This window comes from Mobula hypostoma, chromosome 14, assembly GCF_963921235.1.
Source record: "Mobula hypostoma chromosome 14, sMobHyp1.1, whole genome shotgun sequence".
Classification (NCBI taxonomy): domain Eukaryota; kingdom Metazoa; phylum Chordata; class Chondrichthyes; order Myliobatiformes; family Myliobatidae; genus Mobula; species Mobula hypostoma.
The window spans coordinates 80,011,506-80,022,951 of record NC_086110.1 but is presented as its reverse complement, the minus strand read 5'-3'; the positions used below and the strand labels follow the sequence as shown (position 1 = coordinate 80,022,951).

General features: G+C 42.1%; 1 protein-coding gene across 1 annotated transcript in view; it reads right to left on the bottom strand.

Annotated features, from left to right (window-relative positions):
- Positions 1 to 239: 239 nt before the first annotated feature.
- The window catches only part of rad1 (RAD1 homolog (S. pombe)), a 31,422-nt gene continuing 20,215 nt past the window's right edge, over positions 240 to 11,446 (bottom strand). Inside the window, exons 3-5 of the mRNA XM_063067537.1 lie at positions 3,989 to 4,247; positions 544 to 642; positions 240 to 451 (exon numbers count right to left, since the gene is read on the bottom strand). Coding sequence (XP_062923607.1) covers positions 268 to 451; positions 544 to 642; positions 3,989 to 4,247 — 542 coding nt within the window. The 3' untranslated portion in view covers positions 240 to 267. The remainder of the gene's footprint in view (positions 452 to 543; positions 643 to 3,988; positions 4,248 to 11,446) is intronic.

Below are 11,446 nucleotides of genomic sequence, written 5' to 3'. Positions count from 1 at the left end.
CACTCCGCTGCCCGCTGTATATGGTGGTCTGTCTTTAAACCTTGGCGCGCTATGTCATGAGCCTGCACAGTGCAGACCCTTCTCCCCAAGCAGTGTTTAAAAATAAAAGACTTTTTGTACCCGATTTCTTCACTCCCTTCTTCTCAGCTGCTTGCTTCGACTGAAAGTAGTTCAAAATATGAATGTAATTAATGTCAAATTCCTCCCAAACTTGTATAGAATCAATTCAAAAACCTTTGTAAAAATTTGGTTTTATTAAAATCTTAATTATGAGTCTACATCTCCCATCTCTTCATCAGGACAACAATAATACTCGACAAAGCAGATCTGCCCATCTTCATTGCGGATCATGTATTGTAACGAGAGAAATCCCCGGTTATCTGTGCGGAGTGAAACTTTAGAGGAGAGAGCCAATGCTTTAGTAGATGGCTTTAGTAGAGATATTTTGTACCTGATCAGAAGAGAAAAAGATTACTTTTGAATCACCCAATTCTACTTAATGGCAACCACAGTATTAAGAGATCAATGAATGTGCCATCTTACCTGTTGCACTGGGTCTGGTTACAATGGAATGCCTCAATCATATCAGAGTCTTTTGGATAATCACAGTGTGTGCTTCCAGCATCACCAAAAGTAGATAATCTGAAACAGAAATGCCACTAACCATTAGATAACAAAGAAGAGCAGAAAGGGTGGACAGGAATTGGAAACTAACATGAAACTGTGACCGAACAGATTAGTGAAGAAAGGGTTATTAAGGGAATTGGAGTCAATGGGTTTAATGCAGTAAAGTGGTGACCATAAGACATAGGAACAGATTTAGGCCATTCAGCTCATCAAGTCTGCTCTGCCATTCCATCAAGCTAATCCTGGATTCCACTCAAACCCATACATCTGCCTTCTTGCCATATAATTTGATGCCCTGACCAATCAGGAAACTAACAACCTTTGCTTTAAATAATACCATAGACTTGGCCTCCACTGCAGTGTGTGCCCTCTGGTTCTGGATACCCCCACCACAGGAAACATCCACCTTATCTACTCCTTTCAACATTTGGTAGGTTTCAGAGATCTCTCCTCACTCTTCTAAGTTATAGTGAGTACAGACCCAAAGCTGCCAAACACCCCTCATGTTAATCCCTTTATTCCTGGAATCATCATCGTGAACCTCCTCTGGATGCTCTCCAATGACAACATCCTTTCTGAAAGATGGGGTCCAAAATGGTCGATAATACTCCAACTGCGGCCTGATTAGTGTCTTATAAAGCCTCAGCATTATCTCCTAGCTTTTATATTCTATTACCCTTGAAACAATTGCAAACATTGCACTTGCCTTCTCTACCACAGACTCCACTTGTAAATTAACCTTTTGGGAGTCTAGCATGAGGAATCTTAAGTCCTTCTGCACCTTTTCCTATTTAGATAATAGTCTGCCCTATTGCTCCTTTTACCAAAATGCATTATCATATATTTCCCAACAATGTATTCCATTTGCCTCTTTTTTTTTATACATTCTTCCAATTTGTCTAAGTCCAGCTGCAATCGCATTGCTTCCTCTGCAACAACTACCCCTCCACTTATCTTTGTATCATCCACAAACTTTGCCACAAAGCCATCAATTCCATTATCCAAGTCATTGACAAACAATGTGAAAAGCAGCGGTCCCAATACTGACCCCTGAGGAACACTGCTAGTCACTGGGAGCCCCTTTAATTTCCACTCGCTGCCTCCTGCCTGTCAACCATTCCTCTATCCATTCCAGTTTCTTTCCAGTATCGCCATAGGATGTTAACTTGGTAAGCAGCCTCGTGTGGCACCTTAACAAAATGCCTTTTAAAGATCCCAGGTAAATGACATCCACTGCCTCTTTTGACACCCTGCTGGTTACTTCCTCGGCAAACTCTTAACAGATTTCTCAGGGAAGATTTCCCTTTACAGAAACCGGGGTGACATTAGATTTATTTTATCAGTAGTCTCCCAAGTACCCCGAAACCTCATCCTTAATAATATAATCCAGCACTTTCCCAAACACTGAGGTTAGGCTAACTGGTCTATAATTTCCTTCCTTTTGCCTTCCTTCCTTCTTAAAGAGTAGAGTGACATTTGTAATTTTCCAGTCCTCTGGGACCATGCCAGAATCAAGTGATTCTTGAAGATCATGACCAATGTATCCTCTTCAGCAAACTCTGTCAGGTCTCTGGGATGTAGCCCATTTGGCCCAGGTGACTTATTCACTTTAAGGCCTTTACGTTTGCCTAGCACTCTTCCTTTTGTAATAGCAATGGCACTCACTCCTGCTCCCTGGCACTCACAGACCTCTGGCTCATAAGGTCTTCCCCAGTGAAGACTGATGCAAAGTATTCATTAAGTTTATCTCCCATTATTACCTCACCAACATCATTTTCCAGTGGTCCAAGATCACCTCCCTTTAACCCTCTATATAACTGAAAAAAACTTTTGAGTATCCTGCTTTATATTATTGGATAGTTTGCCCTCATGTTTCATCTTTTCCCTTCGTATAGCTTTTTTTAGTTGTCTTTTGTTGTATTTTAAAAGCTTCCCAATCATCCAACTTCCCAATCACTTTTGTTACCTTATATGCCCTTTCTTTGGCTTTTATGCAGTCCTTAACTTCTCTTGTAAATCATGGTTGCCTACCCCTGCCATTTGAGAACTTCTTCGTTCATCAGACATATCTATCTTGCGCCTTGTAAACTATTCCCAGAAACTTCAGCCACCTCTGCTTTGCCATCATCCCCACCATTATCCTCCTCCAAGCCACCTGGGCATGCTTCTGTAATTCCCTTTATTCTATTGCAGTACTGATATATGTGGCTGATGCTTCATCCTCTCAAATTGCAGTATGGATTTGTCATATTATGATCACTGTCTCCTAAGGGTTCCTTTATGTTAAGCACCCTAATAAGATCTGGGTTATTACACAACACCCCATCTAAGAAAGCTTTTCCCCTGGTAGGCTCAAGCACAAGCTGCTCTAAAAAGCCATCTTGTAGGCATTCAACAAATTCCCTCACTTGTGATTCAAAACCAACCTAATGTTCCCAATCTCCTTGCATATTGAAGTCCCCCATTACAATTGTGACATTACCCTTTTTACATGTCTTTTCCAGCTCCCTTTGCAATCTCAATCCCACATCTTGCCTACTATTTGGAGGCCTATATATGAATTCCATGTTTTTTTTCCCCTTGCAGTTTCTTAACTTCACCCATAAAGATTCAACATTTTCTGACCCTATGTCACCTCTTTCTAAAGATGCAATTCCATCTCTTACCTAAAGAGCCTATGCCTTCCTGCCTGTCCTTTCAATACAAAGTATATTTGATGTTAAGCTCCCAACTATTGCCTTCTTTCAGCCACAACTCAGTGATGCCCACCACGTCATAACACAGAGCCCACTTGCAGAAATTATTGTGCTATATGTGCTTTCTGCTGTGTACAACTTGTTTGGCACCTTGACCCCAGAGGAATGTTTAAATGTATTTGTGTATGGTCAAATAATAATTAAATTTGAATTTGATTAAGTTCTGGTGTTGACTGATTATAACAAACCCAACTGAGCAGTCAGGAATAATTATTGCTTGATGATACTGTCAGTGGCAGCTCTCCTAATTATTGCTGCTGATGAGGAACAAACTAGGAAATTTATCATATTGTTTAATAGTTGCCTCGTCTTTATGGTTTATTCTAGAGTGAAAAACTTTACAAGGCTGACTAAATGGCACATGAATATCATTGACTATCGATCAGTACACACCCACATCCAGGATGAGGTAATGGCACTAATACAGTTCTGACAGAATAATGATGACTAGAAAGGTGTATGAGGTATACAAGAGAGGGAGAATACATGGAGTGGTAGAAATCTAGAAAACTTTCTAGTGAACACCTCGTCCACATATTGTCAAAGTTGAAGATGCATTGTAAGAAAAAAAGATGCTTTTATTCTAATTACAAAAAACCCAGTACCTGAAATAGGGTTTCTCTGGTGACATTGTAATCTGCAGCACTTCACAGCTCATATCAAGTTCTGTAAATGCCTCCCGCAGGCTCTCTGATTGTAAAATAATTTTATTTATGACATTTGTGTTGCAAAAATCAAAATCAAGAGTTTCCTCTGGTTCTTGAGTCTGAATCTTACAAACAGTTACCACACCACTCTCTTCCAAGAACAATGTGAGCGGATAGCCATATCCACGGTAACACATTCTCAGGGCTGTGGTCACTCCTACAAAGAAGGAAAATTAAATCAGTCAATTGCAACATTGATAACAAATCAATTCAACAATAAAAAGGTAGGGTCAACTGGAGTGGCCAGTGTAGGAGCCAGAAGACACTGAGTAAGTGGTCCAGGTGTTGAGAGTGAAAACAGATCTTTAAAAAGGGAAGCCCCATTAAGTGGCTAATTGAAGGCACTTTAGCCAATAAAAGGAAGGTAAGCTTCCATTGTGAGATTTTGAGGCTTTGACTTGAGGTTTTGGTGGTGGGAACAGGTATGGCTTTATTTTGTTATTCATTGTTAGTACTTCATTTAGTGTAGACAATATGATAGGGCAATGGAATCTCCTTGCACAATATGTGGGAAGCCAAAGACAAATTTATTGTCAAAGTGCATATTCACATGTTACCATATACTATTTCAAGATTCATTTTACAATAAAAAACTTAAAGAAAAATAAAGAAATACAATAGAATTTATTAAAAAAAAGTAATTATACATGACTGACAAGCAACCAACGTTCAAAAAACAACAAATTGTGTAAATAAAAACATAGGGAGAACATAACTTGCAAAGAACTATTGAAAGTGAGTCAATAGATTGTAGAATCAGTTCAAAATGGTAGTGAGTGAAGCTATCCATGTTGCTTCAGGAACCTGACAGTTGCAGTGCCATGGTCTCCATGGTGATGCCAACAGTGGGAAGCGCACCTTCGTTCAGCTTTTTGTGTCAAGGAACTAGAACCGGATTCGTCAGTGTCGTACCTCTATGGACATCCCCTTCACTACCAGGTATACCTCTTCAGAAACCTTTAAGCATACCTTGGGTTTAAGAGGTTGGGGACAAGTGAATTCCTTTCACGATAGAAAGATTAAGAATAGTTTTCAGAGGGAAATCAGGAAAATGATGAAAGAATGAGATAGATCTGGCAGATAAGTTTAAGGAAAATCCCAATAAGTTCTATAGCTATATTATAGAAACAAAGAAATGCTACAGCACAGTACAGGCCCTTCGGCCCCCAAATCTGCGCCGGACGTGTCCTGACCTTAGAAATTACTTAGGTTACACAGAGCCCTCTATTTTTCTAAGCATCATGTACCTGTCCAGCAGTCTCTTAAAAGAACCTATCGTTTCCACCTCCACTACCACCGTCCGCAGCCCATTCCACGCACTCACCTCTTTGCGCAAAATAACTTACCCCTGACATCTCCTCTGTACCTACTTCCAAGCACCTTAAAGCTATGCCCTCTCATGCTAGCCATTTCAGCCCTGGGAAAAAGCCTCTGACTATCCACACGATCAATGCTTCTCATCATCTTATACACCTCTATCAGGTCACCTCTCATTCTCCGTCGCTCCAAGGAGAAAAGACCAAGTTCACTCAACGTATTTTCATAAGGTGTGCTCCCCAATCCAGGCAACATCCTTGTAAATCTCTCCTGCACCCTTCCTATGGTTTCCATATCCTTCCTGTAGTGAGGCGACCAGAACTGAGCACAGTACTCCAAGTGGGGTCTGACCAGGGTCTGACCAGGGTCCGAAATAGCTGCAATATTACCTCTTCGCTCCTATGTTTTCTTAATCAGAGTCAAACTGCGCAGCAGCTTTGAGTGCCCTGTAGACACGGACCCCAAGAACCCACTGATCCTCCACACTGCCAAGAGTATTACCATTAATATTATATTGGACCTACCAAAATGAACCACCTCACACTAATCTGGGTTGAACTCCATCTGTCACTTCTCAGCCCAGTTTTGCATCCTATCAATGTCCCGCTGTAACCTCTGACAGCCCTCCACACTATTCACAACACCCCCAACCTTTGCATCATCAGCAAATTTACTAACCCATCCCTCCACTTCCTCATCCAGGTCATTTATAAAAATCACAGAGTAGGGGGTCACAGAACACATCCCTGAGGCACACCACTGGTCACGGACCTCCATGCAGAATATGACTTGTCTGCAACCACTCTTTGCCTTCTGTGGGCAAGCCAGTTCTGGATCCACAAAGCAAGATCCCCTTGGATCCCATGCCTCCTTACTTTCTCAATAAGCCTTGCATGGGGTACCTAGTCAAATGCCTTGCTGAAATCCATATACACTACATCTACTGCTGTACCTTCATCAATGTGTTTAGTCACATCCTCAAAAAATTCAATCAGGCTCATAAGGCACGACCTGCCTTTCACAAAGCCATGCTGACTATTCCTAATCATATTATGCCTCTCAGGATCTTCTCCATCAACTTACCAACCACTGAAGGAAGACTCACTAGAAACCACAGAAAAACTACAGCACAGAAACAGGCCTTTTGGCCCTTCTTGGCTGTGCCGAACCATTTTCTGCCTAGTCCAACTGACCTGCACACCGACCATATCCCTCCATACACCTCCCATCCATGTATCTGTCCAATTTATTCTTAAATGTTAAAAAAGAACCCGCATTTACCACCTCGTCTGGCAGCTCATTCCATACTCCCACCATTCTCTGTGTGAAGAAGCCCCCCCCAATGTTCCCTTTAAACTCTTCCTCCCTCACCCTTAACCCATGTCCTCTGGTTTTTTTCTCCCCTTGCCTCAGTGGAAAAAGCCTGCTTGCATTCACTCTATACCCATCATAATTTTATATACCTCTATCAAATCTCCCCTCATTCTTCTACGCTCCAGGGAATAAAGTCCTAACCTATTCAACCTTTCTCTGTAACTGAGTTTCTCAAGTCCTGGCAACATCCTTGTAAACCTTCGCTGCACTCTTTCAACCTTATTTATATCCTTCCTGTAATTTGGTGACCAAAACTGAACACAATACTCCAGATTCGGCCTCACCAATGCCTTATACAACCTCATCATAACATTCCAGCTCTTATACTCAATACTTCGATTAATAAAGGCCAGTGTACCAAAAGCTCTCTTTACGTCCCTATCTACCTGTGACGCCACTTTTAGGGAATTTTGTATCTGTATTCCCAGATCCCTCTGTTCTACTGCACTCCTCAGTGCCTTACCATTAACCCTGTATGTTCTACCTTGGTTTGTCCTTCCAACGTGCAATACCTCACACTTGTCTGTATTAAACTCCATCTGACATTTTTCAGCTCATTTTTCCAGCTGGTCCAAGTCCCTCTGCAGGTTCTGAAAACCTTCCTCATTGTCTACTACACCTCCAATCTTTGTATCATCAGCAAATTTGCTGATCCAATTTACCACATTATCATCCAGATCATTGATATAGATGACAAATAACAATGGACCCAGCACTGATCCCTGTGGCACACCACTAGTCACAGACCTCCACTCGGAGAAGCAATTCTCTACTACCACTCTTTGGCTTCTACCATTGAGCCAATGTCTAATCCAATTTACCACCTCTCCATGTATACCTAGTGACTAAATTTTCCTAACTAACCTCCCATGTGGGACCTTGTCAAAGGCCTTACTTAAGTCCATGTAGACAATATCCACTGCCTTCCCTTCATCCACTTTCCTGGTAACCTCAAACATGACCTACCACGCACAAAGCCATGTTGACTCTCCCTAATAAGTCTCTGTCTATCCAAATGCTTGTAGATTCTGTCTCTTAGTACTACCTCCAATAACTTACCTACTACCGACGTTAAATTTACCGGCCTATAATTTCCCGGATTACTTTTCGATCCTTTTTTAAACAACGGAACAACATGAGCCACTCTCCAATCCTCCAGCACCTCACCTGTAGACAGCGACATTTTAAATATTTCTGCCAGGGCCCCTGCAATTTCAACACTAGTCTCCTTCAAGGTCCAAGGGAACACCCTGTCAGGTCCTCAACTTCCTCAAGACAGCAAGCACCTCCTCCTTTTCAATCTATACAGTTTCCATGATCTCACTACTTGTTTCCCTTGACTCCATAGACTTCATGCCAGTTTCCTTAATAAATACAGACGCAGAAAACCCATTTAAGATCTCCCCCATTTCCTTTGGTTCTGCACACAGCCGACCACTCTGATCTTCAAGAGGACCAATTTTATCCCTTACAATCCTTTTGCTCTTAATATACCTGTAAAAGCTCTTTGGATTATCCTTCACTTTGACTGCAAGGCAACCTTTTAGCCCTCCTGATTTCTTTCTTAAGTATTTTCTTGCACTTCTTATACTCCTCAAGCACCTTATTTACTCCCTGTTTCCTATACATGTCATACAACTCCCCCTTCTTCTTTATCAGAGTTGCAATATCCCTTGAGAACCGAAGTTCCTTATTCCTATTCACTTTGCCTTTAATCCTGACAGGAACATACAAATTCTGCACTCTCAAAATTTCTCCTTTGAAGGCTTCTCACCTACCGATCACACCTTTGCCAGAGAACAACCTGTCCCAATCCACGCTTTTTAGATCCTTTCTCATTTCTTCAAATTTGGCCTTCTTCCAGTTCAGAACCTCGACCCTAGGACCAGATCTATCCTTGTCTATGATCAAGTTGATCATGGCCTATAATTTCCTGGGCTATCTCTACTCCCTTTCGTGAATGAGGGAACAACATCCGCAACCCTCCAATCCTCCCTGATGATGATTGGGAAGCTTTTAAAATCCAACGAAAGACAACTAAAAAAAAAGCTTTAAAGAGGGAAAAGATGAACTATGAGGGCAAACTATCCAATAACATAAAGCAGGATACCATAAGATTTTTCCAAATATATAAAGGTGAGAGTTAATATTAGGCCACTGGAAAATGATGCTGATGGGGTAATAATGGGGAACAAAGAAATGACAGATGAACTTAATGAGTATTTTGCATTTGTCTTCAACCTAACCCTAACGCTAATACAAAGGAAACAGTGCTAGGCAAATTCAAAAGTCTTAAGGTGGATAGATCACCTGGACCAGATGAACTACATTCCTGGAGCCCTGAGAGAGGTTGCTGTAGAGATAACAAATGTATTGGTCATAGTCTTTTAAGATTCACTTGACTCTGACATGGTCCCAGATGACTGGCGGATTGCAAATGTCACTCCATTCTTTAAGAAGGGAGGAAGGCAAAATAAAAGAAATTATAGGCCATTCAGCCTAACCTCAGTGGTTCGGAAAGTGTTGGAGTCTATTATTAAGGATGAGGTTGCAGGGTACTTGGAAACTAACAATAAAATAAGTCAATGTCAGCATGGTTTCTGTAAAAGGAAACCTTGCCTGATGAGTTCTTCAAGGAAGTAACAAGCAGGGTGGATAAAGAAGAGGCAGAAGATGTTATTTACTTTGATTTTCAGAAGGATAAGGTGCCAGACATGAGGCTGCTTAACAAGATAAAATCCTGTGGCGTTACAGGAAAAATACTGCATGGATAGCATAATGGCTGACAGGCAGGAGGCAGCCAGTGGGAATAAAAGGGTCCTTTTATAAACCATATAATCACATAACAATTACAGCATGGAAACAGGCCATCTCGCCCCTTCTAGTCCGTGCCGAACTCTTACTCTCACCTAGTCCCACCGACCTGCACTCAGCCCATAACCCTCCATTCCTTTCCTGTCTATATAGCTATCCAATTTAACTTTAAATGACAACATCGAACCTGCCTCAACCACTTCTGCTGGAAGCTCATTCCACACAGCTACCAGTCTCCGAGTAAAGAAGTTCCCCCTCATGTTACCCCCAAACTTTTACCCTTTAACTCTCAACTCATGTCCTCTTGTTTGAATCTCCCCCACTCTCACTGGAAAAAGCTTACCCACATCAACTCCATCTATCCCCTCATAATTTTAAATACCTCCATCAAGTCCCCCCTCAACCTTCTACACTCCAAAGAATAAAGACCCAACTTGTTCAACCTTTCTCTGTAACTTAGATTAGATTAGATTATGAGGACACGCAGTCCTCTTTTATTGTCATTCAGTAATGCATGCATTAAGAAATGATACAATGTTTCTCCGGTGTGATATCACAGAAACGCAAGACAGACCAAGACTGAAAAACTCACAAAAACTACATAATTATAACAACACACATCAAAGTTGCTGGTGAACGCAGCAGGCCAAGCAGCATCTATAGGAAGAGGCGCAGTCGACGTTTCAGGCCGAGAGACGGTAGAAAGAAGAAAACTCTCCCTGCCATGAGCTTCCAGCGCCGCAAACTTGCCGATGCAGCCTGGAAGCACCCAACCACAGTCCAACTCCGAGTCCGTCTGAAAACTTTGAGCCTCCGACACCAGGCACCGGGCACCGAGCACCATCTCTGCCGTGCGCTTCGACCCCAGCCCCGGCCGCCAGCAGCAGGCAAAGCCGAGGATTTGGGGCCTTCCCTCCGGAGATTCTCGATCGCACAGTAGCAGCGGCAGCGAACCGAGCATTTCAGAAGTTTCTCCAGATGTTCCTCCGTGCTTCTCACGTCCATCTCCATCAAATCAGGATTGTGCACGGCACCCTATTTAACAAATACGATATCCTTTCACCGGAGAAGCCACGCGTGCTGCGTCATGTTGCCATCTTCTCTTCCCTCATCTTAGGAGATGAAACGCAGGAAACATTCTAGTAAATCTTCTCTGTACTCTCCCAATTTTGTGAACATCTTTCCTATAATTCAGTGACCAGAACTGTACACAATACTCCAAATTTGGCCTTACCAATACCTTGTACAATTTCAGCATTACATTCCAACTCCTATACTCAATGCTCTGATTTATAAAGGCCAGCATACCAAAAGCTTTCTTCACCACCCTATTCACATGAGACTCCACCTTCAGGGAACTATGCACCATTATTCCTAGATCCCTCTGTTCTACTGCATTCTTCAATGCCCTACCATTTACCATGTATGTCCTATTTTGGTTCGTCCTACCAAAATGTAGCACCTCACCTTAATCAGCATTAAACTCCATCTGCCATCTTTCAGCCCACTCTTTTAACTGGCCTAAATCTCTCTGCAAGCTTTGAAAACCTACTTCGTTATCCACAACTCACCTATCTTAGTATCATCTGCATACATACTAATCCAATTTACCACCCCATCATCCAGATCATTAACATATATGACAAACAACATAGGACCCAGTACAGATCCCTGAGGCACACCACGAGACACCAGCCTCCAATCTGACACACAGTTATCCACCACTACTCTCTGGCGTCTCCCATCCAGCCACTGCTGAATCCATTTTACAACTTAGTCATAGTCATGGTTGAAGAGTATTGTGTCGTGCTTTCTACGTATACGGAGGAAGATGTTGCCTATGAGGGCCAC